The sequence below is a fragment of the Diadema antillarum genome, unplaced genomic scaffold, assembly GCF_040938485.1.
Source record: "Diadema antillarum isolate AM-2024a unplaced genomic scaffold, OU_Dant_1.0 seq00001268_RagTag, whole genome shotgun sequence".
NCBI classification, from domain to species: domain Eukaryota; kingdom Metazoa; phylum Echinodermata; class Echinoidea; order Diadematoida; family Diadematidae; genus Diadema; species Diadema antillarum.
This window is the reverse complement of record NW_027272050.1, coordinates 304,298-326,298: the sequence shown is the minus strand read 5'-3', so window position 1 is coordinate 326,298 and position 22,001 is coordinate 304,298. Positions and strand designations below refer to the sequence as shown.

At 39.6% G+C, this 22,001-nt stretch overlaps 1 protein-coding gene across 1 annotated transcript in view; it reads left to right on the top strand.

Moving 5' to 3' along the window:
- The window catches only part of LOC139745458 (carbonic anhydrase-related protein 10-like), a 92,671-nt gene that overhangs the window by 65,742 nt on the left and 4,928 nt on the right, over positions 1 to 22,001 (top strand). Inside the window, exons 3-5 of the mRNA XM_071655848.1 lie at positions 5,223 to 5,362; positions 8,787 to 8,975; positions 21,398 to 21,493. Of these exons, the coding sequence (XP_071511949.1) occupies positions 5,223 to 5,362; positions 8,787 to 8,975; positions 21,398 to 21,493 (425 nt within the window). The remainder of the gene's footprint in view (positions 1 to 5,222; positions 5,363 to 8,786; positions 8,976 to 21,397; positions 21,494 to 22,001) is intronic.

Below are 22,001 nucleotides of genomic sequence, written 5' to 3'. Positions count from 1 at the left end.
CCTGTGAGTCTATCAGATGTCTGTCATGATCAGTGAGCGCTTTAGCCACCGTTACGTAGACAGTTGAGCCGATGACGAGTTGATCACTGAGCAAACTCGATATAAATCAGCGAAACTAGGAGAATACAGAACGTCTCCTCTTCCAAAGTGGACATGCGCGATTCAGACCCTTTTGAAAGAGAGAGAGAGAGAGAGAGACACCAGTGTGGCTTATATTGCCCGATAGAGGAGAGATCATTATTGTATAGCAGATAGTGTTGTTGTAACCATGGTAACGATTGTAACCAGGAGATCATTACAGGAACCTAACTGTAGAACAAATAAAAGGAGTCTTAAAATGAGAATCTAAAACTATGTCTTGACGTTCAAACGCCACTTATCTGTGAGAAATTCAGTATAAAAAAAAAAGGAGTAGCCGTTATTCTTTTATCTTTAAAGCGATATAACTGATGAATGACGCACACGCGACACAGGGCAATGCGAAAGGCTGAGCAGATGACAATACGACAGGTGGAACTATGTATGTATGTATTCCACCTTTGGACTTCCCGCGTTCCGAAAAAAAGAGCTATACTCCAGCATTGGCGCCACATATACACTTTGCCAACGCGAAAGCGATATCTGCAGAGAGAGAATATAGGCGCGCACGCACGATTTCCGCATGCGACAAGCCCCCCGCGGTGGCCTGCCGCAGAGGTAGCCCAGTGTTTGTTCAGCCTGTGTTTTCGCCATTAGCGGGGAGCAGGCTCCGTTATATATTATACGGTTCTCGTCATCATTTTGTGAGCCTGACTGATTAAGCCGTATACATTATATATTATAGAGACAACGTAGATGGATGAATGAATGGATGTGTGAAGGAATAAGAGCATGATTGGATCGGATGAAAGGAAGAATGCCATGAATGGCCGAATCTCTGACCTTCTCATACAGCCCTGACTCATTATAATCTCCCTCAACATTGTGTGCATGCTAAAATTGACATTTTCGTCTTTCTTTACATCGTGTGCATGCCAATATCGACGTTCAAATTTTGACATACCAATACTTCATGCACCTCATACTGATCACTTAAGGTCGGGCAAGAAAGAACGAAAATAATTTGTCAATAAAAGAAAAGAAATGTTATTATTAACTCCTAACCAGATTAATGCTAAAGAAGGTAAAGCACATCAAAACAATTGAAGTTATCGTACTTTCATTTTTGCTTGATTTCTGTGCGTTCTTTATTTTACATTAAAAAAAATATGTGATAAAAACATTGTATACATCGATACTTGTTGTTTTTTGAGTGTTCGGTTTCGAAAACCATCTTACTGCCATAGGGACTTTCTGGATTTTTCGATCGTTATCTCCCACAGAACCCAGTGAAATAGAGAGGAACAGAAAAAAAAATAAGAGAATACACAGTCCAAATTAAGCGCATGCAAGGACAGATGAACTTCTAGGCCACGTGTTGAAGACACTAACAGTTATCATGTCTATAGAGCAAAATACGTTTGGATGGTTTCTTTAAAAGCACACTAGTTTTACTGTGAACAACAAAAACACACTCTCACATCTCTATACCTATTTCTCTCTCTCTCTCACTACATTAAGTGTGAATGTATATGATTATGTATATGTATATAATAAATATCATAGATAACTGATGAAGAAAGTATCATGCTGTCAATACCATTTTTTTTTAAAGAACACAAATAAACTGTTGGTATATTGACAGCATGATAGATTTCTTGAGTTCTGTTCTACTTTTCATATAATTGTAACCACACGTGGACTACGAACTACACTTAGCATAATATATATATATATATGATATATATATATATATATATATATATATATATATATATATATAACAGTACGTTGTGCATGTATACATTAACATAATAATGTATAGTTCTTGTATATGATATCAGTACATATACGCATATAGTACTAATATGTTTGTATTTGTAGAAACACAAAGAGAAGGATGGATTTATGGATAGTGCTCAAAGAGGAGATGGAATTATTAATCTGTGTTAATCTTCCCGTCTTCATGATCGTGTATATGATAGCTGATATCATCTTGGGATGTGAATCTAAGATTAATGAAGATATTTCTTCTTACTCAATCTTCCCCGATGACTACATAGTTTTCCGAAAGGACAGAAACCAGCATGGTGGTGGTGTTTTCATTGCTATCAAAAACTCAATTACAGCCAGTGGATGTCCTCAATTTACTACTAACTGTGAATCCCAATGGTGTTCTATAGAGATGGAAGGTTCAAAACCACTCATCTTTGGTTGCTATTACTGCCCACCAAACAATCGTCCGGCTAGTGTTGATGGCCTTGCTGAGTCCCTGTCCTTACTGATGAGCAGTTGTCGTAAACACCCAAATGTCATCATAGCTGGGGATTTCAACCATCCAGACATAAACTGGGACACGCAGTCTACAACAAATCCTGCTACTGCTGCTACGCATCAGAAGTTATTGGATGTACTACTGAGTAATTCCTTGTTTCAGATGGTGAAAGATGTTACTCGCCCTTCTTCAGGGAACACCCTCGATCTGATAGTCACGTCTAACCCCGCTCTTATTGATGATGTTAAAGTACACCCTGGCATCTCGGACCATCACATCCTGACATTCAACATCTCATCTAGGCCAAAGTACCAATCAAAACCTCCAAGAAAAATCCACCTTTTCAACAAAGTTGACCTTGACGAACTCAAGCAAGCTGCTGCAGAATTTTCAACTCACTTCCTTCAGTCTGACCCTGAAAACAGAGATGTGGAAACAAACTGGACAATCATCGCAAACTTCCTGACGAGATGTCTGACGGAACTCGTGCCATCGAAGATGACCAAAGGTAAGCGACATCTACCATGGATCACCCCAGCAATTAAACGGCAGATGAGAAAGAGGGACCGCCTCTTCAAGAGTGCCCTTCGTCAGAATAGTACAGCCACATGGGGGAAGTTCCGAGAGTTTAGAAATCAAGTGGCAAAAACTGTGCACAAGGCCCACCGTGACTATGTAAATGACATAATCGGGACCAGTCTGGCAGACAACCCCAAAGCTTTTTGGTCATACGTCAAAAGCTGCAGATCTGAGCACATCGGAATACCATCTCTTCGTACTACATCCAAGTTGTGTGCCACAGCTACTGAAAAAGCAGAGGCTTTGAACGATTATTTTCATGAGATGTTTTCAAGTGAAAATACTGAACAGAACCCATCTAAAGGCCACTCTGATTATGCATCGATAGGTCACCTGCACTTTCACAGGACTGGAGTGGAGAAGCAACTAAAGCAATTAAACCCCTCCAAGGCCAGCGGGCCAGACGAGATCCCACCCAGACTCCTGCAGCTTATTGCACATGAGATAGCCCCAGCTCTGTCATTCCTATACCAACAGAGCTACAATGATGGTATAGTTCCATCACAATGGAGACAGGCCCTCGTAGCTCCTGTACACAAGTCTGGTGACAAGAGCGAGACCTCAAACTACCGGCCTATCTCACTAACCTGCATTTGTTGCAAGGTAATGGAACATATTGTCCTTAGCCAAGTTTCAAAGCATCTTGCATCCTGTAACATCCTCTCAGATGCACAGCATGGCTTCCGCCGAGGACTCTCCACCACCACTCAGCTCACATCTACACTACATGACTGGTCCTCCACCATCCAGAAGCGTAGTCAGGTTGATGCTGTTTTCTTGGATTTCCAGAAGGCCTTCGATCGGGTGCCCCATCAACGTCTGTGTACCAAGCTTCGCTATTATGGCATAACGGGGGACACACTAAACTGGATTATGTCATTTCTCACCAACAGACAGCAAGCTGTGGTTGTTGATGGTTCCAAGTCCACATGGAAGAATGTCACGTCTGGAGTGCCCCAAGGCTCAGTACTAGGACCAACTCTTTTTCTCCTCTTCATAAATGACATACAAGATAATATCCAGTCTAATATCCGCCTCTTTGCTGATGACTGTGTCATTTACAGAGAAATAAATGCAATCTCAGACCATCACATACTACAACAAGACCTCCTGCAATTATCCACGTGGTCTTCAACTTGGCTTATGAGCTTCAATGTGAAGAAATGTGCCGTCCTATCTATCACCCGGAAACGTAATCCCTCCGTTTTCCAGTATCATCTCCACAATGTCCATATACCTAAGGCACAGGAATACAAGTACCTGGGAGTGACAATCACTCATGACTTGAGCTGGAACAAACATTGCCAGAACATCAGACACAGAGCAAGCAAGACATTAGGGCTTCTCCGCAGAACATTATCCCCATGCACGAAGGAAGTAAAGGCCAGAGCCTATACCGCACTTGTCCGGCCCCAACTAGAATATGCATCAGAGGCCTGGAACCCACACACAGCTACAATGGTAAACTCTCTTGAGCAGGTGCAGAAAACTGCTGCTCGGTTTGTACATGGAGACTACAGGTATTCAACATCTTCCTCAACGCTGGTCTCGGCTCTTGGTTGGGATAGTCTCCACACACGACGCCTCCTTGCACAGTGCACCCTCTTTCATAAGATACACTACTGTCAACTTCTACGTTTACCACATGTGATTTTCCCAGCTACCTACATAGGAAGGCATGATCATAAGCTCAAGTACATAATCCCAATCGCGACCATAGATGTGTTTAAATTTTCCTTTTTTCCCCGAGCTGTTAGAACCTGGAACCATCTGCCAGGACCTGTGGTCACAATTACCAACCCATTAACATTCAGAGAGGCTGCTCTCCCAGTCATCCGAGTGATGCAGCCTCCTGTTGGGTCACACATGCTCTAAGAAAAGATGCATGTTTTTTTTACTAGCACTATGCACCGTCACTTTTATTGTACATTAGTGACATTTAAAATCATCCTGTTCACCATGTCACCTCTCACTGACGCACGACACTTCTACCATCCCGGGATAGTTTCAAGGAACTGCTGAAAGGGATTACTACTTCAAGGTTCAAGGTTCAAGGTATCTCGCGTGCTTATCATAATGCTGAGTATGATGTTATCAACACACACTTTCCGGTACCATATCATATTATCATTTTATCATGACTATCAAAAAATCATATTTTGTTTGTTTGTTTGTTGGTTGGTTGGTTTGTTCTGTTTTTGAGATGCCCATGATCCCATTGTTGATGAATCTATAATCTTGGATTTTGTTCTTCTTTGTTTTGTTTTGTTTTTTTCTTTCATTTGGACAGGTCCATTGTACTGGGGGGATTTATGGGACGCGTGGGCGCTCTGTTCAATAGGGAAAAGGCAATCTCCGATTGATCTCCGAGATGACTCTCTACTTTACGATCCTAATCTTCCGCAACTAGAGATCGACTCCCCGTTGACTGTGAGTATCCAACTGCTTTATGTATGCGAATCTGTAATTAATGGTCTCCGCGGATTTTCCGACACTATTGTCAACACTATACGAGTTGCTAGACAAATATGTGTTTAATCATATATTACAGTCGGTCTAATTTTCCTTTTCCGAGTTTATGATTTGACTGTTTCGTCATGTGAAAATGAGCACAGTGTTTTGAGTGTCCATACACGTATTATTATTATTATTATTATTATAATTGTTATTATTAGTATTATTATTTTCTATTATTTTATTATTATCATAATTATTATTATCATCATCATCATTGTTTATCGACCATTTATAGAAAATTGCAATAGCCGTACAGACAATTTATCAATACATGTACATAATTATGTTCAAGATGTTATATTAGCGACACATGGACCCGGGCTCACAAAAGTAACATTCTTTATTCTGTTACCCGAAGACAGGTGAGCCCTTATGTTTCACTCCCTACCACATAATAAAGATGTTCATACCAACGAAACTAATGATTCAACATTATTGATAAAACAATGAATAAGACATTATTTAAATGAATCAGTAATAACAGTTATAAGTGTAGTGTCCCTCCCTACCTCTTGATAAAGATGTTCATACTAATAAAACTGATAATCACCAACTGAAACAATAAATAAGAAATCATTTCAATACATTGCAACTGATTGACAAATTGCCCTACATCGACGTAAATAAGCACTGAATTGATCAGTGTTTTTAGTAGTAGCCGTGATAAAAAATCATGGGCGTACGTACTCGAGCAGGATTCGAACCCACGACCTCCTGATCATTTCAATACATCAATCATAACAGTAACGGGGAAGTGGAGTGAGGATTGGTGTGCGTATGTCCCTTCCCAGCCCCCCCCCCCCCCCTTGGAACTACAACATAATATATGTACCCTTAATCTCTCCCTCTCTCTATATATATCTTAGTCCCATCTGTGCTTTTTAAGCCCGTATCAACGGTAGTGAGAACATAATTATGTTCGAAAATTCGAAAACACTGAACAAAATGGCGATACCTTTCTTTCCGTGTTCCACTTAAAAAAGTTGCAACATTTTGTGGCAAAAGAAATCATCTCGCGTTGATTTTAAAGTGTGAAATAGTTTACCCAGTAATGTTTAGGATGTTAAATCTTTCAAAGCATTATGCCATTCGTATAAGGGAAAGAAGCTGCGCTGAAACTAAAGACGTATGTGACAGAGATTTTCTCGGTCGAGCTGTAACTCATCGGCCGTTGTAAAAATGAAAACAAGCTGTTTCGCAAACTGAGGATTATGTTGTAATTCGGACTTCGTCCTCCCAGTTTGTGCCATTATCTCCTCTCTTCCTCTCTCTCTCTCTCTCTCTCTCTCTCTCTCTCTCTCTATCTATCTGTCTATCTATCTCTTTCCTTCGTCTTTTTTCTTTCTGTTGTATACACTCCTGCCTTGCTCTATTTAATCGGGTTAGCGCGTAATGAAATGAAATCAAACTGAGAAATCGTCGCCTCCTATAATCCGGCCGTGTGAGATGATATGCCAAAGATCTGCTGAGATGTCTGTTTAGACGGCTCTCTGTATTATTGTGTTCACTTTTAGAAAGATGAGATCAGACTGGCTTAGCCATAAGAAAATATGACATTTGCTTTCCTTTCAAGTATTTTTTCTTCTTTTCTTTTTGTTGTATTCAAAAATAGAAATGTGACATTTTGAAAGTGCCACTATAGCAACTTCAGGGAGATTATGTTTTGTACATTATCCCAGAAAGGTCAATGACCAGAAAAGCAACATGTATCTGTGGTCAGAAGTGACACTCTGGGGAATTTTCGAATCCTCTTAAAATGGAACGGATACGGCATAAAGCAGAGCAATGCGAAATGTTTAAGATGGTGACGGGATTACGGGATTAACTAATGTACCCCCCCCAAAAAAAAAAAAACAAACAAACAAACAAACAAACAAAAAAACAACAACAACAACCAACCAAACAAACAACAAAATAAACAACAGCAACAACATATCTTGACATTTAATGTATCATGTAGGCTTATACTTTGTCATGCTGTAAAGTTACAATAATAGGCAAAGGGGGACAATGATCGCAACATTGCTTATGTGTGTGTTGCTAAAAAAAATATTTTAATTACTTTTTTCGGGAAAAACACATGGATTATTTCTAAGGCAAAATGGCAACTTTCTGGATGATATGGCAATTTTGTTGGAGGATTGTACGAAATCTAACTCACATCCTTTGCATTAAGTAGTTAACAAATATAGGGTTATATTCGATTTGCACTCTGCAGTTTCATTTGATGTGTTCTATAGGTAGATTTCATAATATTAAACTAAAATGAAAGAAAATTGGCACAAGTATTATATCAAATTATATATTATACCAGAACTCCTATACAAACAAATAACAGGTGCCTACATACGAGCATTAAGCTGACTTTTCCAGTATGCCGTGTGAACACAAACTTTTGTTCCCTGGACAGCTCCGTGCACCATTTCGCTCCTCCCTTAACTGTGGAGTTAGCATCACTCAACCCGGCCTTAGGGGTGGAGCAGCCGATAGCGGGGATTGTATGGAGTGTATCCAATTACCTTATTAATGAGTGGATTTACACATACACACAGGAATGGCGGGCTCCCGTTGATGGACATCACTGCAACGAGAGAAGACAGTTTATTTCTATTTGGGGCGGCATCTTGTCAGTACGCATGGCGGACAAAAACAAACTTCTCCATGGATGAACTATACTAAGTGACAGAAATCACACAGCAGTCATAGAAGCACATATCTCTTTTGATTCAGAGGAAGAAGCCGTGATATATGTTGCATTTTGAGCGGAAAAGAGTTACAAAGTTTGAACTAAAGGGAAAATTACTCATTACCCATATTATATTTTCAAGTAGGCCTTTGTTAAATGCAATGCCTGTATATAGTACTATTAAACTGCATTGTCTCTTTTTTTTGTACAATGTGATTTCAAATAGAATGTCATTTCCCGTTAGAATTACTTCATTCTCGTGCTAATATAATAAATGCTTAAATGCTATTATGTTATATAACTCAATTATATCAGAATTTTCCTACTAATCACATCTAAACTATTCGCATCTATTTTCAGAAATATGTTTCATTCTAACACAACGATTCGATAAAAGGAACAAAAATGTGTCCTGCCTTTAGAGTCGCAATTTTCTGTAATGGTAGCCCTGCAGTGATACTTACTTCTGTCATACTGTAAATTTGTGACATTGCATGGTAGTTGCTGGCAGTCTTACCCTTGATTTGTTGTTAAATCCTTGCCTTAGGTAATCAAAAATACAGAATAAATGATGAACCCACCACGACTTTTGATTCACCCTAGTTTTTCTCTTTTCTCTCGGTTACCTTCCTTCCCCCTTTTTTTATATAGATAAATGGAATAGTGAACAACACAGGCCGCGGGATTTCGTTCTTCCCGGACCCGCTGATGAATGGGACGTACATATCGCGCGGCCCGCTGAGCTATCGCTACCGGCTGACCGAGATCCGCCTGCACTTTGGCGAACAAGACAGCGTTGGGTCGGAACACACCGTCGGAGGGAGGGCGTTTCCGGGCGAGGTGAGAACGGTGTTAATTATGCATTCATTGCATGCACTTGTTGTAGCGGGCAATTTGTGGTCCATCAATTATTTGCAACATCACGCCACGGCGTTGCTCTAATTGCGCATGCGTAATTCTGCTGTTTGTAACTTCAAATATGTATTATTTAGTACCGCATGCAAACGTGCCTAGAATACATAGAGAGTACTTTTTGCGTCATCCTCCAGCAAAACTATTTTTATTTCTTATTTAGAGCCCGAGCTTTCAATCGTATCACGTAAGTAAATTAATCATTCAAACACTCCTTAAGAACCTAATGATGTATATTCAAACAATGCTATTTGGATTACTGTGCGCAACTATCTTCCAGAAAAAAAAAAAAGAGAGACTGTTATCGCTAGCGAGGTCCTTCTGCATTTCATATCAACATTTATTTCTGTGTATTTCGAATTGTATCTTTGTCATTTTTTGGGGGGTCTATAGGTAACATAAAATGATACAAACACAACCTGAATGACAGACACACACACAAAAATAGACATTAGTGATGAAGATATTGATGAAATATCCATGAATTTTATGTTCTTCGTTTTCTAGATTGATGCATTTCCCTGTCAGACGTTTTCATTATTACATCTAATCATGTCTCGACAACAAATACATTTTGTATTTTTAGGCATGTAGACGTCTTGCAGTCGTTTTTGGATAATTTTTCCTTTTTTTTTTTCTTGATCAGTGATTGAGCCATTATACACTATTGGAAGTTATGCTCTGTTTATTGTTTTCTATATAAGTTATATTTCAGCCCGTTTTGTGGTTATTTTGCTTGCCTCATTTCGTTATGCATTTCCATTGTTTTAAAGAAATCATGATTGTAACGTATTGCAATTATTAAAGAAAAGGATTAGGCCAGGAATAGTGCAATCATAATATTATGTGAGCATAATCTTCCTTCAAGGAATGTCGAATATCGCTTATTAAAGCACACACTTATGCCTTATTTGTGACGTTTTGCAGTTGAGAGAGAGAAAAAACGAGCATATCATGCTTTCATCCATGGTTTAATCCGCTATGACGCACGTCTAATCCAGACAACATTTTGCTATCCTGTTTGTTGGTAACCCTTTCTCTGGGCCCTGATTTCGATGGCGCCTTCGAAGGAAGAGCTAAGAAAAAAAAATAGAGAAAACGACGCGCCCAAACGAAACAATGTGTAACCACAAAGTTCAGGCGTCGATAACGACATAGGCTGCGATGCCCTATGAATATCAAATGCCAGAGGCTGGATATACAGTAATCTCTTAGTATGTGAGCAACAGTGCCATGAATGTACAGCGGAGATTCAAACTGTTACCGAGTACTGTACAAAAGTCGTATCTCAGTGACCTGCACTAACGCAACGGAGGCGCTTGCGCATTTTACGGGTTTTGCGGGGAATGCTCATTATTTTGTCGAAACAAACCGTACATGATTTTTGATACGCAGGCGTCCAAGTGGGTCGATTAAGACGAAAAGAAAAAAAATGTGGATAGAAAGGGAAAGTTTCTTCATTTTACACTTGTCGTGTGGCTTTCTATTGGAATGGCGACAAGAGCGCGGATAGCTATCGACGCCTCATACTGATTACGGCGGCTCTCTCGTGGCTAAGAAGAGCAATGATGAAGTCTCGGCTAAGACGGGCAGAGCAACTCATTGGATTTGACTCCAGTTCAAATCAAATCCTCGGCAGACGCTTTGTCAAAATTGGAGGATCTCTCTCTCATCCACCTATCTCTATCCCTCTCAGATTCATCACGGAATCAGCTTTGAGCCCCCCCCCCCCTCTACCCTTCTTCCTCCTACTCTCTCTTTCTGCCACCTTCGTTCAACAAGACATCTACTCCTCCGAGCTTATGCGGTGTCATTGACTGTGTAAGAAAAGCCTTATAGTTTATAGCTGCGGAGCTGCGGCAGCGATCTAGTTTAGCCAAGGAGGTATCATACATCCTTTGCTTTAGCTTTAGCTTAGTTAGGGATATTTCTGTGCGAGACGGCAGCTTGTCCATCGGGACTGCATCTTCAAAGGTCCATCACTAGGATTTAGTATAGAGGCTGGAGGCATTTCTGCATCTTCTTTCTTTTTTGTTGGTTCGAGAATAATGACAAACAAACCAAAAGATGTACTAACCGTTATCACCACTTGACGTCTATCTATGACTGCATTCAAAAAGAGGAAAAGATTGTTTTCACAAACAACAAAGAAAGTGTTTTCCAAATATATAAAAGTTGCTATGAGTTTTCAAAGAAGGTAATAGCATTCCCACCCCGAAATGAACTACCACGGCTCAATTTCCTTTCGTTGTTGTTGTTGTTGTTGTCCTTATTATTGTTGTTGTTGTTGTTGTTGTTGCCATAATTGAGGTTTTGCGGTGAAGAATGTGGATATTTGAAAGGGAGCAATGAGCCTACTCAACATTTCACATCATTCCGCCTGATCTTGCTTGATGTGCTAAAGAAGATTTCGTGGGTAGTGATAGGACGTATCGTTTTTATTATTTGACATTGGTATATAATGATGGTGAACATAGCTTCTTGAGATCCCGAGACGGGTGTGTTTTATTCATATTCCAGGGTTTGACACTAAAACAAAAGAAATTAAAATGAAAAGAAGAAGTAGAAGAAGAAGGAAGAAGAAGAGGAAGAGGAGGAGGAGGAAATGGAAGAAGAAGAAGAAGAAGAATATATTCCAAGAAATAAAAACAGGAAGGAAAATAATGAAAACAAATTGATTCGTTCTAAGCGCCGAACTCTCTGCAACCCAAAGGGACGTCCCCCTAATCACTCCCCCTCTAGTCACTCGACTGAAATGGCAATGCATTGTGATATTTCATGGGGAACAAAACACTCGTGGCACGTGACGTTTGATCGTTTTTCGAGGGCTTTGCGACACGGGGGCCCTGCTTCCTCATTAAAGTGTTTCTCAGAAGGGGTCTCCTCCCGCCCGTCATTACTATTCGCCCCCGTAAACAATTCGTGCTAGAATTCAAAAATTAGGACCCTCCTGATTTACGGCTTATGGTCATCGACGAGCACTAGCCCGTTTCTGGCTAGATTCATTATAGACAATCTCAAAACATCTCGTGTTTTATTTATTTTGTTTATATTTTTTTTGCTTTGTTTTATTTTGTTTTGTTTCTTTCCATAAAATCTCAGATCCAAAAGCGCGAAAATAAGACGATGTGATGAGAGAAAGGGAGACAACAGAATTGAATTCCCTCTAAGGAATTATGTCTGAGAATAGAACTGCACTAGTAATTCTTTACTCAGTAAGAAAATGAATGTAATGTAGACATTGCTTACATTCCTCTGGTGGCCAAGGCAGCACCGTGTCCATTCATCACCATGGAAACTGGTTCTAAACAATCTCACTTGGTCCGAATATTTGTAAACACTATTGCTGCTAACTATGCTCGCGCCTGGTTCTAACCCAAGCTATTGTGACATCATCACTTCGGCCATCTCTATAATTCAATGGGATTGTAAGAAGGCAATGGCGCTAAAATAATCACTGGAAACTGAAACGTCTTCACGACTATCGCTTGTTTAAGTGCGTCTGCAATAAGCAGAAAGACATTTAGAGATGTTCGACACTGTTCGAGTTGCTCTTTCTAACCATGTATTTTTTTTTCCTAAGCAATACGTGTTTCACTTCAGCGTTTGACTGCATTTCTTTTTCCTTTATCATCATTCACACCCAAACTCAATGAAGGTTTGGAGTGCGTTGTTTTAACGACCAACATATTTCTGGAGTTCTGTTTGGCGTGTAAAGAGACACATGATTGCCAATTGTTGACAAGCTTAAGAGACAACGTGGCAAATGATTTCCGCCTTTCAGTCAGAACAGCCAAAAAGTGCGACAAAATGGAGCGGGGGAAATGTAGCGAATGATTCGGTTTACGACGAGCTATAGTAGGTGGCAGATACTCGGGCGTTGACATTGTGTGCGGCTTTAATTTAACTCTTTTAATGCCCTCCGCCCTGAGATGCCGCTAACATTACACACTTATGAGTTCCCGATGGTAATGAGGGAATTAATACCTTAGTCGTCGCCAAATTAGGACTTTCTGCGCGCATTTCGTCGTGACCACCGGTCGCCTATCGGTATACGAGTCAACTTACCTCATAGATGGGGAATCGTGTTGCTAATGACAAGAGTAGTTAGACTGCTCGGAATAACATGAAGAAAACAAACACCAACCCTAGGCTATTAGTACAATAGGAAAAGCTGTAGGGGTAGTGTCGCCATCACTGACTAGGATATGAGGTGTAAATAATATCTTTACAGATTAAAATAAAAAGGATAGAACAAGAGCTACAGTGAGTACAACATGGCGGAAATATCCAACCCATTACAAAAATTGCGACAGCCATATCGAGTCATGCTTAACTGTCACTCTATCAAAAAAAAAAGTTAACTCGTTTCATTAGAGCCAAGCAAAGCTCCTTCGGTAGTATTCTATTTCCCATTTCTTTACCTTCTGTTGGCGAGAAAGTTGCTTATCTGTGCAGTGAAATATATCTGCGTTTCCTTTCATTTGAGTTGTGGGAAAAAAAACCCTTAAAACCACAACAACTGATGTTTATTTTAATCACTTTCTAATTAATTCCAATTCAACACGCCGCTGTACATCAAATTAATGAGAAGTGTAGGATATTACACAAATTAAGTTACTTTGAAAGTGCAAAGGCAAACGGAACAATATTTGAGGGAAAAAATGAGGATTGTGTAATCTGCAGCCTATATTGTGCTTTCAAATGCCGTTTCACACCCCGCTCTCAAACACAAGCGAGCCGCCAGAAGTCGCTTGCCGGTCGTTTTATTCGTGACATTGGAGACATATTATGCGTGATCCGTTTTGAGTTAATTAAAAGCGGAATTAATGAACCGGTCTGTGGTGTTCATTCAGCACAATTGTCAGGTGATTGTATCTCTTTTTAAGCATGGCTTTATATTGTGAAACCATTTTACGGCGTCGGCCTAATCATTAATTCGTGATTCATAAATGGCTAATTGCAGTATATTTGATATCAATTGTAGACTGGAAGGTGTGGTGTATTTTTTTTTTGTCAGCAATGGCGTGAGTCATGTAGAAATGTTTTATCCATAAACACTGTGTCTATATCGCACACAGTCGATGACTACAACACAGAATAGATTATATTTCACATCCATTTTTAGTTACGTGTAAATTGTTATATTAGGTTCAATTTCGATAGCATTTTGGGTGTGGTATAAACATCACTCAAAACATAACTCATGTAAATTCAGCGTTGTTTCATTAGTACATTGTACTTGTACATTGCACTTGCTTGGGTCACACAGGACAATAGTGCAATACACATTATATGCTGGTCGACTAGGGGGAAAAAATGCTTGTTCAAAATAGTTGATTTTAATAGCAACCGGTACGTGTTTTGAATGAATATGACTTGTTTGAACTTTTTGTTCTCCTATTGCTTGCGATTGTATTTTCCAATTCGCGCCCAGCCAACTGAAATCTGTCCACTTGCTCTTTGCGAATCAAAACGAGCGCTGAAACTTTCGAGCGCGCCGTTCTGGATATCTTGGTTTTGGTATCGATTACGCGTTGGCGATACCAGAGCGACGTCTCTGACAAGGGAAGAAAGAGATGAAAAAGAAAGAACGAAAGAAAAATAGAAAAAAAAGAGAGAAAAAGGGGAGAGCGAGAAAGACATGCCGTTCCCTTTGTTGTTCTGGCAAATCTTTCTCTTCCTTCATCACGGCCCGAGCTGAGAAAATGGATCCGATCCATGACGAATTGAAACAACACCAACGGGGAATGCGTTAATAGCACTTTGGATATAGGTTCTTCTCCTTTTTGGAGTGGGAGAGGGGGGCTTTGGCAGCAGAGCGGGGACAGGGAGGTGATGAGAGAACAGAGCAGAAATCGTCTTCGTCTCGTATCTGGTGAATAATAGATGTGCTTTTAAATCAAACTCGGTGACAAATAGCGGGAATTAAGCGCCCGATGTCAGACATAGGCCTTTTTCTCTATGTGTGTTTTTATTTTCGCGCGCCGACTAAATTGCCCGCGCCGTCTCGTAATAGCGAATTCCAAACCCCAAAAGTTTCCAAATGTAAATAATTGATCATCTTCGTATATCATATCTCAACAATTTTTTCCCGTCACGAAGTGTGAAAATATGATAAGATGAAGGGAGAAACTTATCTTTCTCTCCCTCTCTCCCTCCCCCTCTCTCCATATACCTCTGCCTATCCAAATAACCATCTATATCTATCCCTCTATTTCTTTCTGTCTTGATACGTGAACTGTTGTTACTTCCAACAAGGCACATAATTATATAAACACTCTTTTAGCTTGCATCAGTCCACGACTGAGTCTCTCTCTCTCTCTCTTATACCAATTGAAGAAAGTATAGATATGATCACAAGGTTAATTATGGATTCCATGACAACACGGTGTGACTCTGAGTTAAAACAGTACAGTGTATACACAAAGACAAGAACAGTACGTGCACGAGTCCGTCACTCAATACATCACGGGGCTTAATGTGCGCTGTGTCGGTCTCGCGGGCCTTTTTTGCCTAGTGTCGGACTTGGGAGCCTTGTTTGCCGCTGGTGTCAGACTCATGGGCCTTATTTGCCTAGTGTCGAGCTCAAGGGCTGTATGACTCATGGACACTACGGCTGTTGTATCATCACTATAATTATAAATGCAAGTGTCTGAGGTCGAGCCTGAGACGGAGTGCTGGGAACATACTTTTGGGGTCTGGACACATGATGGCGTTTTTCTATGCACATCACATGTTCACTTTGCAAGGGGGGGGGGGGGGTTAAACCTCTTCCCATTAAAGATCTGCCACTGCTGAAATAAACATGTGTGATATCATGACCTTTCATGTTAATCCTTATAATTAGTGCCTGATTGTACATCCACCTAACAGTAAGCCTGGTATTTGGCAATGTTAATAAAAAAAAAGTTTGTCAATGCATTCAATACAAAACAATGAAAATATGAATGCCTGTCGAAGTGCCGATTGAGGGACCATTCTGGTCACCCGGTCTATGCAAGTTCAATGTTCGTTTGGACATGAATTCCGTAAATTTTCACGTCGGGCGTGCAAGCCTATGCATTATATCACTTTGGAAAGGAGGAAAGTGCGTAACCATGGCAACTGAGAAAAAGAGAAAGGTCATTTGTACCAATGTGCACTCTTGAGCTGACTCCGATCCGTCATATTGATATCACTGCCGGTATTTCTATGCCACCCATCAACTCGATATATGGCCGTATACCTTCATGACTGTTTAATCAGCATTAATAGCTTCAAAAATGCACTTTACGGCTGTCTTCTACTACATTAGTTCGCGTCTAGAAGCAGTTATCTCTCACGGCATTTTGATTCGTATTCCTCATACCATTTTTGTTTTTGTTTTCTTCTAACCGTCTAGACGATGGAAATAATTTATTCTCATTCCCATTAGTTACTAAAGTAATTGACAACTATGGCCGTCAATATGAATCTTTTCACTCTCTTGTACACCCTTTCAATATCAATTCAAATATCAATTCACTTCAATTTGACTTTATTTCCATCCAACAAAATTAAATTCAAATACAAAGTATATATTGATAAATCATGTTGTGAACAATTTGTGAGAAATACATACAAAATTTAATACAAAATATTGTACGAGCAAGTGAATGTGTAATGATAGAAACAAGGCGTACTTTGCAATGGTGACAAAAACTAAATATATTGATTAGAAAGAGTGATCTATTGAAAAACGGAGCTGGTAAATCCAATATCAGATCTATCCTACATCTATTTATGTACAGTTAGAACATTTTAACCGATATGACTGTATGATGCAGATTGTATGATAAAACATGTTGTAGATAGTACTTGTTTTAAAGTATAGAGGACTTACAAACTACACTTTCCACAGATGGCTGCACATAGATAAAGGAGAGAGATGGAAAGACGGAGACGGATATATATATAGGGACTCATCTGGGAGAGAGATTGAGAGATGACAATAGTCATGTCCTGCCGTTGACAAGTATCTCCAATCGTACATCTTCCCAGTAGTATATCCATAGCAGGACCATGTTTCATTCTGCAATACAGATAAAGAGAAGTGGGAGGGGAAAAGGGATGAACGATACTATAAGCATTTCGCATCAGTTGAGTTGGTGTGTTGAAATAGGCCTATTACGGAACCGCTTCTCTGACTAGCAATTTCAACCGTTATCCCAAACTGCGCAATTGACATTTCACTAGACGCGTCTCCGCTTTCCGAAAATGGACATTTTTGGGCTGTTGCCGTTTTAAATTCCAGCGACTGCGTGTTGGCTGGTCTGTGCGCGTATAGAAAAAAAAGAAGTTCGTTACGAGCTTTCTTTACGATTAGGAAACGGCGTATTGCGAGACGTGCAGAGATGGCTGTTGACTTATGATGCATCCTAATGAGGATCGCTATTAGTTACGCCAAAATAGAAGGACGTTGACACTTATCGCTTCCAATTTGTGACCTTAATGTGGTTGTTGACTCTCATGCATAGTTCCGCTGTATCAGATATTGTGAGGAACTCTGTAAGGGAGAAGTAAAAGTATCCTACATCATTCTTATTCGGCTAATCACAAACCCCCTCTCGGTTCACCTTTCTGTATGACGTTGGAAGCACGACCTCCTGTTGAAAAGACTTTTCTTATCATTAATGGCTCTATGTTATCATCCACCATTAGCACGGTGACGAGAATAACACACTCCAGCGTGCTTATGGTGATAGACTCTTCTCCATGTTCATCATAACCAGTGTCATGAAACCTTGGGAGATGTAGCCAATGTGTCAGTAACAGCAGAAGTGTGCACGACAGTTTCAATGGACTCCCCCCCCCCCCCCTCAGTTTTTTTTTTTCTCCCGCAGATGCGAGTTCGACAACAGTGGTTTTAATGTTGCCACATGGTAGCCGTATCCGAAGACAAATGCCATGGGGGAAATGCCTCACGGTAAGAGCAAGAAATCGATGGCTACTATGAAAGTGAATGTTAACCACTGAATGCACTTTCCCCCTTTTTTTTTCTCGGAATCGATGAGACACGATGAAATCACCCCCAATAGCATCTTTTCTCCAGATGCTCGGTACTGTATCTCTTCAGGTTCCCATATGGCCCGCGACCCCCTCACAAGCTAGGCTTGACTAATTGACGTTCTGTCGCCGCCACCGCGACACCCTCCCGTAACACCGGTGGAGATCCTAAGAGCTGAGAGGGGGATGGCGGGTCCCCACTTTCAATAGCCGCAGCCGGTTGGTTGCAGCGATGAGATATAATATCTATCTGCAAACTGAAAGTGCCGCTTTTCCTATCATGCGTCGATAGCATACGGGTGTCTATGATCTATTTGATTTTATTCCTTTATTTCATTTTTCTTTCTGCAAGTGAGTTAGCAAATAGAATGTTAAGTTTGCAAACGTATAAAGAGACAGGAGACAGCATTGTAAATATCAATTTCACATCATTGTTTTCATTGTTCTTTCTGGGGGTCTGATCAGACTATGATAGTGTCGAGAAAACAGTAAATCTTTCTATCTATATTATCTACCTATAAACAATCATATGTTTGGATAATCATATATAGTTGTATACATAATAAAATATAGATACTTTGTGATGATCTTCTCATGTACCCTCACCTTTTGTTCAGCATAAACTTAATGAATCTATCCCTTGATAAACGACTTAACAAGAAGACGTATGAAATCTGATAGTAAATTGTAACTGTCTGCCTCTATACCTTGTTTATCTACCTACCTATCTCTCTCTTTTCTTTCTTTCTTATATACTGTACTATTCTATCTTTCGTCCGACTTTTCATTGATCCATTCATCCACCTATCCACCTTCCCTCGTAGTTCCTGTCGAACACCGGCATCTAGCACCAACATCTTTTTGCTGAAGGGGAAAAAGAAAGAGAAAAAAAAAGGATCTTCCGCAAAATGTGTAATGCAATCCATAATGGTATTTGCACGATCGACCCGAGGCGCAAACATTTCCGCGCGGGCCCCGGTGGGATCGGCAGACCGACAACACTCTCATTCGTCTATATACCGTGCTTTTTCGGATCTCTGTTTGAATGTTTGACGAGCCGAGGCAAGGGTTTTGCTTTCGAGGGTCACGCCATGGTGCACGACTGATCGTTGCGCGCCAGACCGAGGAAATGTTCCAGCTCGATGAATTATACATCACATTTTCTTACTTTTTGTTCTTTTGCTTTCTTTTCTTACAGTTTGGGATATATTGACCAGAGACAATGTGTGCATTTTCTATCATTTCATAGGCAGATTTTTTTTTTTCCAGAGGACTGTGTTTCTGTTGCTAAAGGCTTCAGCAAATTCGTCGAGATAGTACATGTATTTGCAAATGTGCGTTTAATAGCTAGTTGGTAAGAAAAAAACACTTTGATACTTTGTTTGGTTTCCAAATTTCGACAGATTGTCTATATCATATAACCAACAAAAAAAAGTAAGCAAACAACTTTCTAAAGTTGGTAATTCCATCTTGCTTCAGGTGGTGTAGCACAATCATGAGTTGTTATTTACTTTAACATGTAAATCCTAGTAAAGTATAGGTACATTGTAATATCAGTCCGATTTCAGAATTGGAAGGCAAAACCCTGACATCCATTCTTTTGTGTGTGTGTGTTGGTGAAACGTTTGAGTGTTTCAAAAGTATGAATGCTAAAGGAACCTTGGGTCCGTAAGGTACTTTGCTTTGCTATATGCGCTTAGGAGGCGTTTTTTTTTTTTTGGTAACTTCCGCACACATTTTGATTTCGAATAATAGTAATAACGATTCTAACTATTTCTTAATGAGCGCTTTTACAGAGACCAGGGGGGTGTTTCACAAAGCTGTTCTTAAAGTTAAGAAGGACTTAAGAACGACTGGTGATCAGTTCTTGTGTGCTATACTTATCAGAATCTCAATAATTTAGCACAAAAACTGATCACCAGTCGTTCTTAAGTCCTTCTTAACTTTAAGGACAGCTTTGTGAAACACCCCCCTGATCAAAGCGCTGTACCATACAACATTCACAACATAACACATTATAATATAAAACAACATAATGAAAATTCAAACAGTTTAGTCTTAGTGTCCTTTGAAATATTTCTTTAGAAACACATAGGTGGAGTTGTTGTGGTGGAGTATTCCAGACAACAGATCCAGCATGTGAGAATGTGCGTTCATGATAGAGTCAGGATATTCCTTCTCCTCTTCCTCTTTTTCCACCTCTTCCCCTCCTCTTCCTGCTCATCTTCAACCCCAACCCTCACTCCAGTCGTAAGATGCGGTTCGTGCTGCTTTGGGATCGGGTCCACGAAGTGTTATGACCCACACGGCGTAAACACATAAACCGTGTGGACCTCGTCATTCCTGCCAAGTCCTATATCTGATCCTAAACGAATTCACATTATTTTTCGAGAGATATATTTAGAGGGAAATGTTGAGGTATGCATAGTTAAAGAGTATTATGATAGTTTATTATAGATCAACAAGAGTTCTCCCCTCGAATCTTACAAGGACGATCCTGCACAATTGCGTAAGTTCGCTCGCCAAACGCATGTTTCCTATGGGTGACCGAAACAGATAATATTTTATATACAAACTTTGTCCCGATGAAGTTTTTCGTCCATCCTGTGTCTGATTTTCTCATTCAGCATGTATCAAAATAGAGCATTTATACAAACGGATCAAATCAACTCAAGCTTGTATAGAATGTCGACGCAGGTTCGTTTTGAAATATTTTATTTGTCAATATTCAGATACCATTTTCTTTTCCCCTAATCGGAGAGTGGTAGGTGGAATGATTATTACGTTCATAATTGTGTCATGGTGATTACACCAATATGCAATACGCAAAATTACTCAGAGAAAGTGACAGTAAACTAAAGTATGAATTGTTCTGCGTAAACTACAATTTTTGTGAGTGAATTACATGCATAATCTTTATTTTGAATTGCCAGAAAGAGATGTTTTACCATCTACGCTATACATAGGAACAGCAGTGATGTTGAAACAAAGATAATCATGAGAAATTCAAATATTGTTCATTCCTTCATTCATTCATTCATTTCTTTTCCAACAGAAATGCAATTGCAATAACACATTTGAATATACACAATTAGCACAAAAATCAGTAGACTACATTGTAATCAAGGAAAATACTGTGGACTGAAATACACTAAATCTTTTGACTTATATGATAAATACCGAATCAAAATGGTTGAAAGTGGAGGGGAATGTTAAAAAGTCAAAGCTTAGAGTTTACGGTCTCTTCAAATATAGTTGTTGTTTTCTCTGCCCTTTTTAAACACTGAATATCTCTTTTCTTTCTTTGTTTGTTCTTTCAACAGTTACAACTGATCTTTTACAACGAAGACTTTTATCAAAGCTTTGAAGAGGCCAAAACATCTCCTAACGGACTGGCTATCGTTGGACTATTCATTAAGGTGAGAGCACTTTAAACAAACCATATAATCCAGTATACAACATTTTGTCAGTTGTCATTATCTCTTTGAAATTCGAAGTAGTTGATAGTTTGTGTTTTATGATACTCAATGTCCAATTAAATTCTTCTGTATTAATACATCTACTTTGCATATGCATTTGCATATGCATTTGCATATGCATTTTTAACAAGTCCTCATAAAGAATGACATGATATGGCCAAGATTTATGTCTCTTTGTTTGTGTCTCTTCAGCTAAATTTAAAAATCTCTGCTTTATACCACTTGTGAGGACTCGAAAGAAAAAAATAAATCCTTGCTAATATTGACTAGCATAGATTTACACCTTAAAGATTTGTTTTGTGTGGAACTTATTTCCAGTAAAGCTTTGTTAAAGCGTCACAGCGATAATTTCTTGTTAAAACTTTCAGACTAGAGTCACTCCAATGTAAACCGTTTCTAGATCATCATCATCAAAGCGTCTTTTTGGCATTTGAGATTGACATGCCCT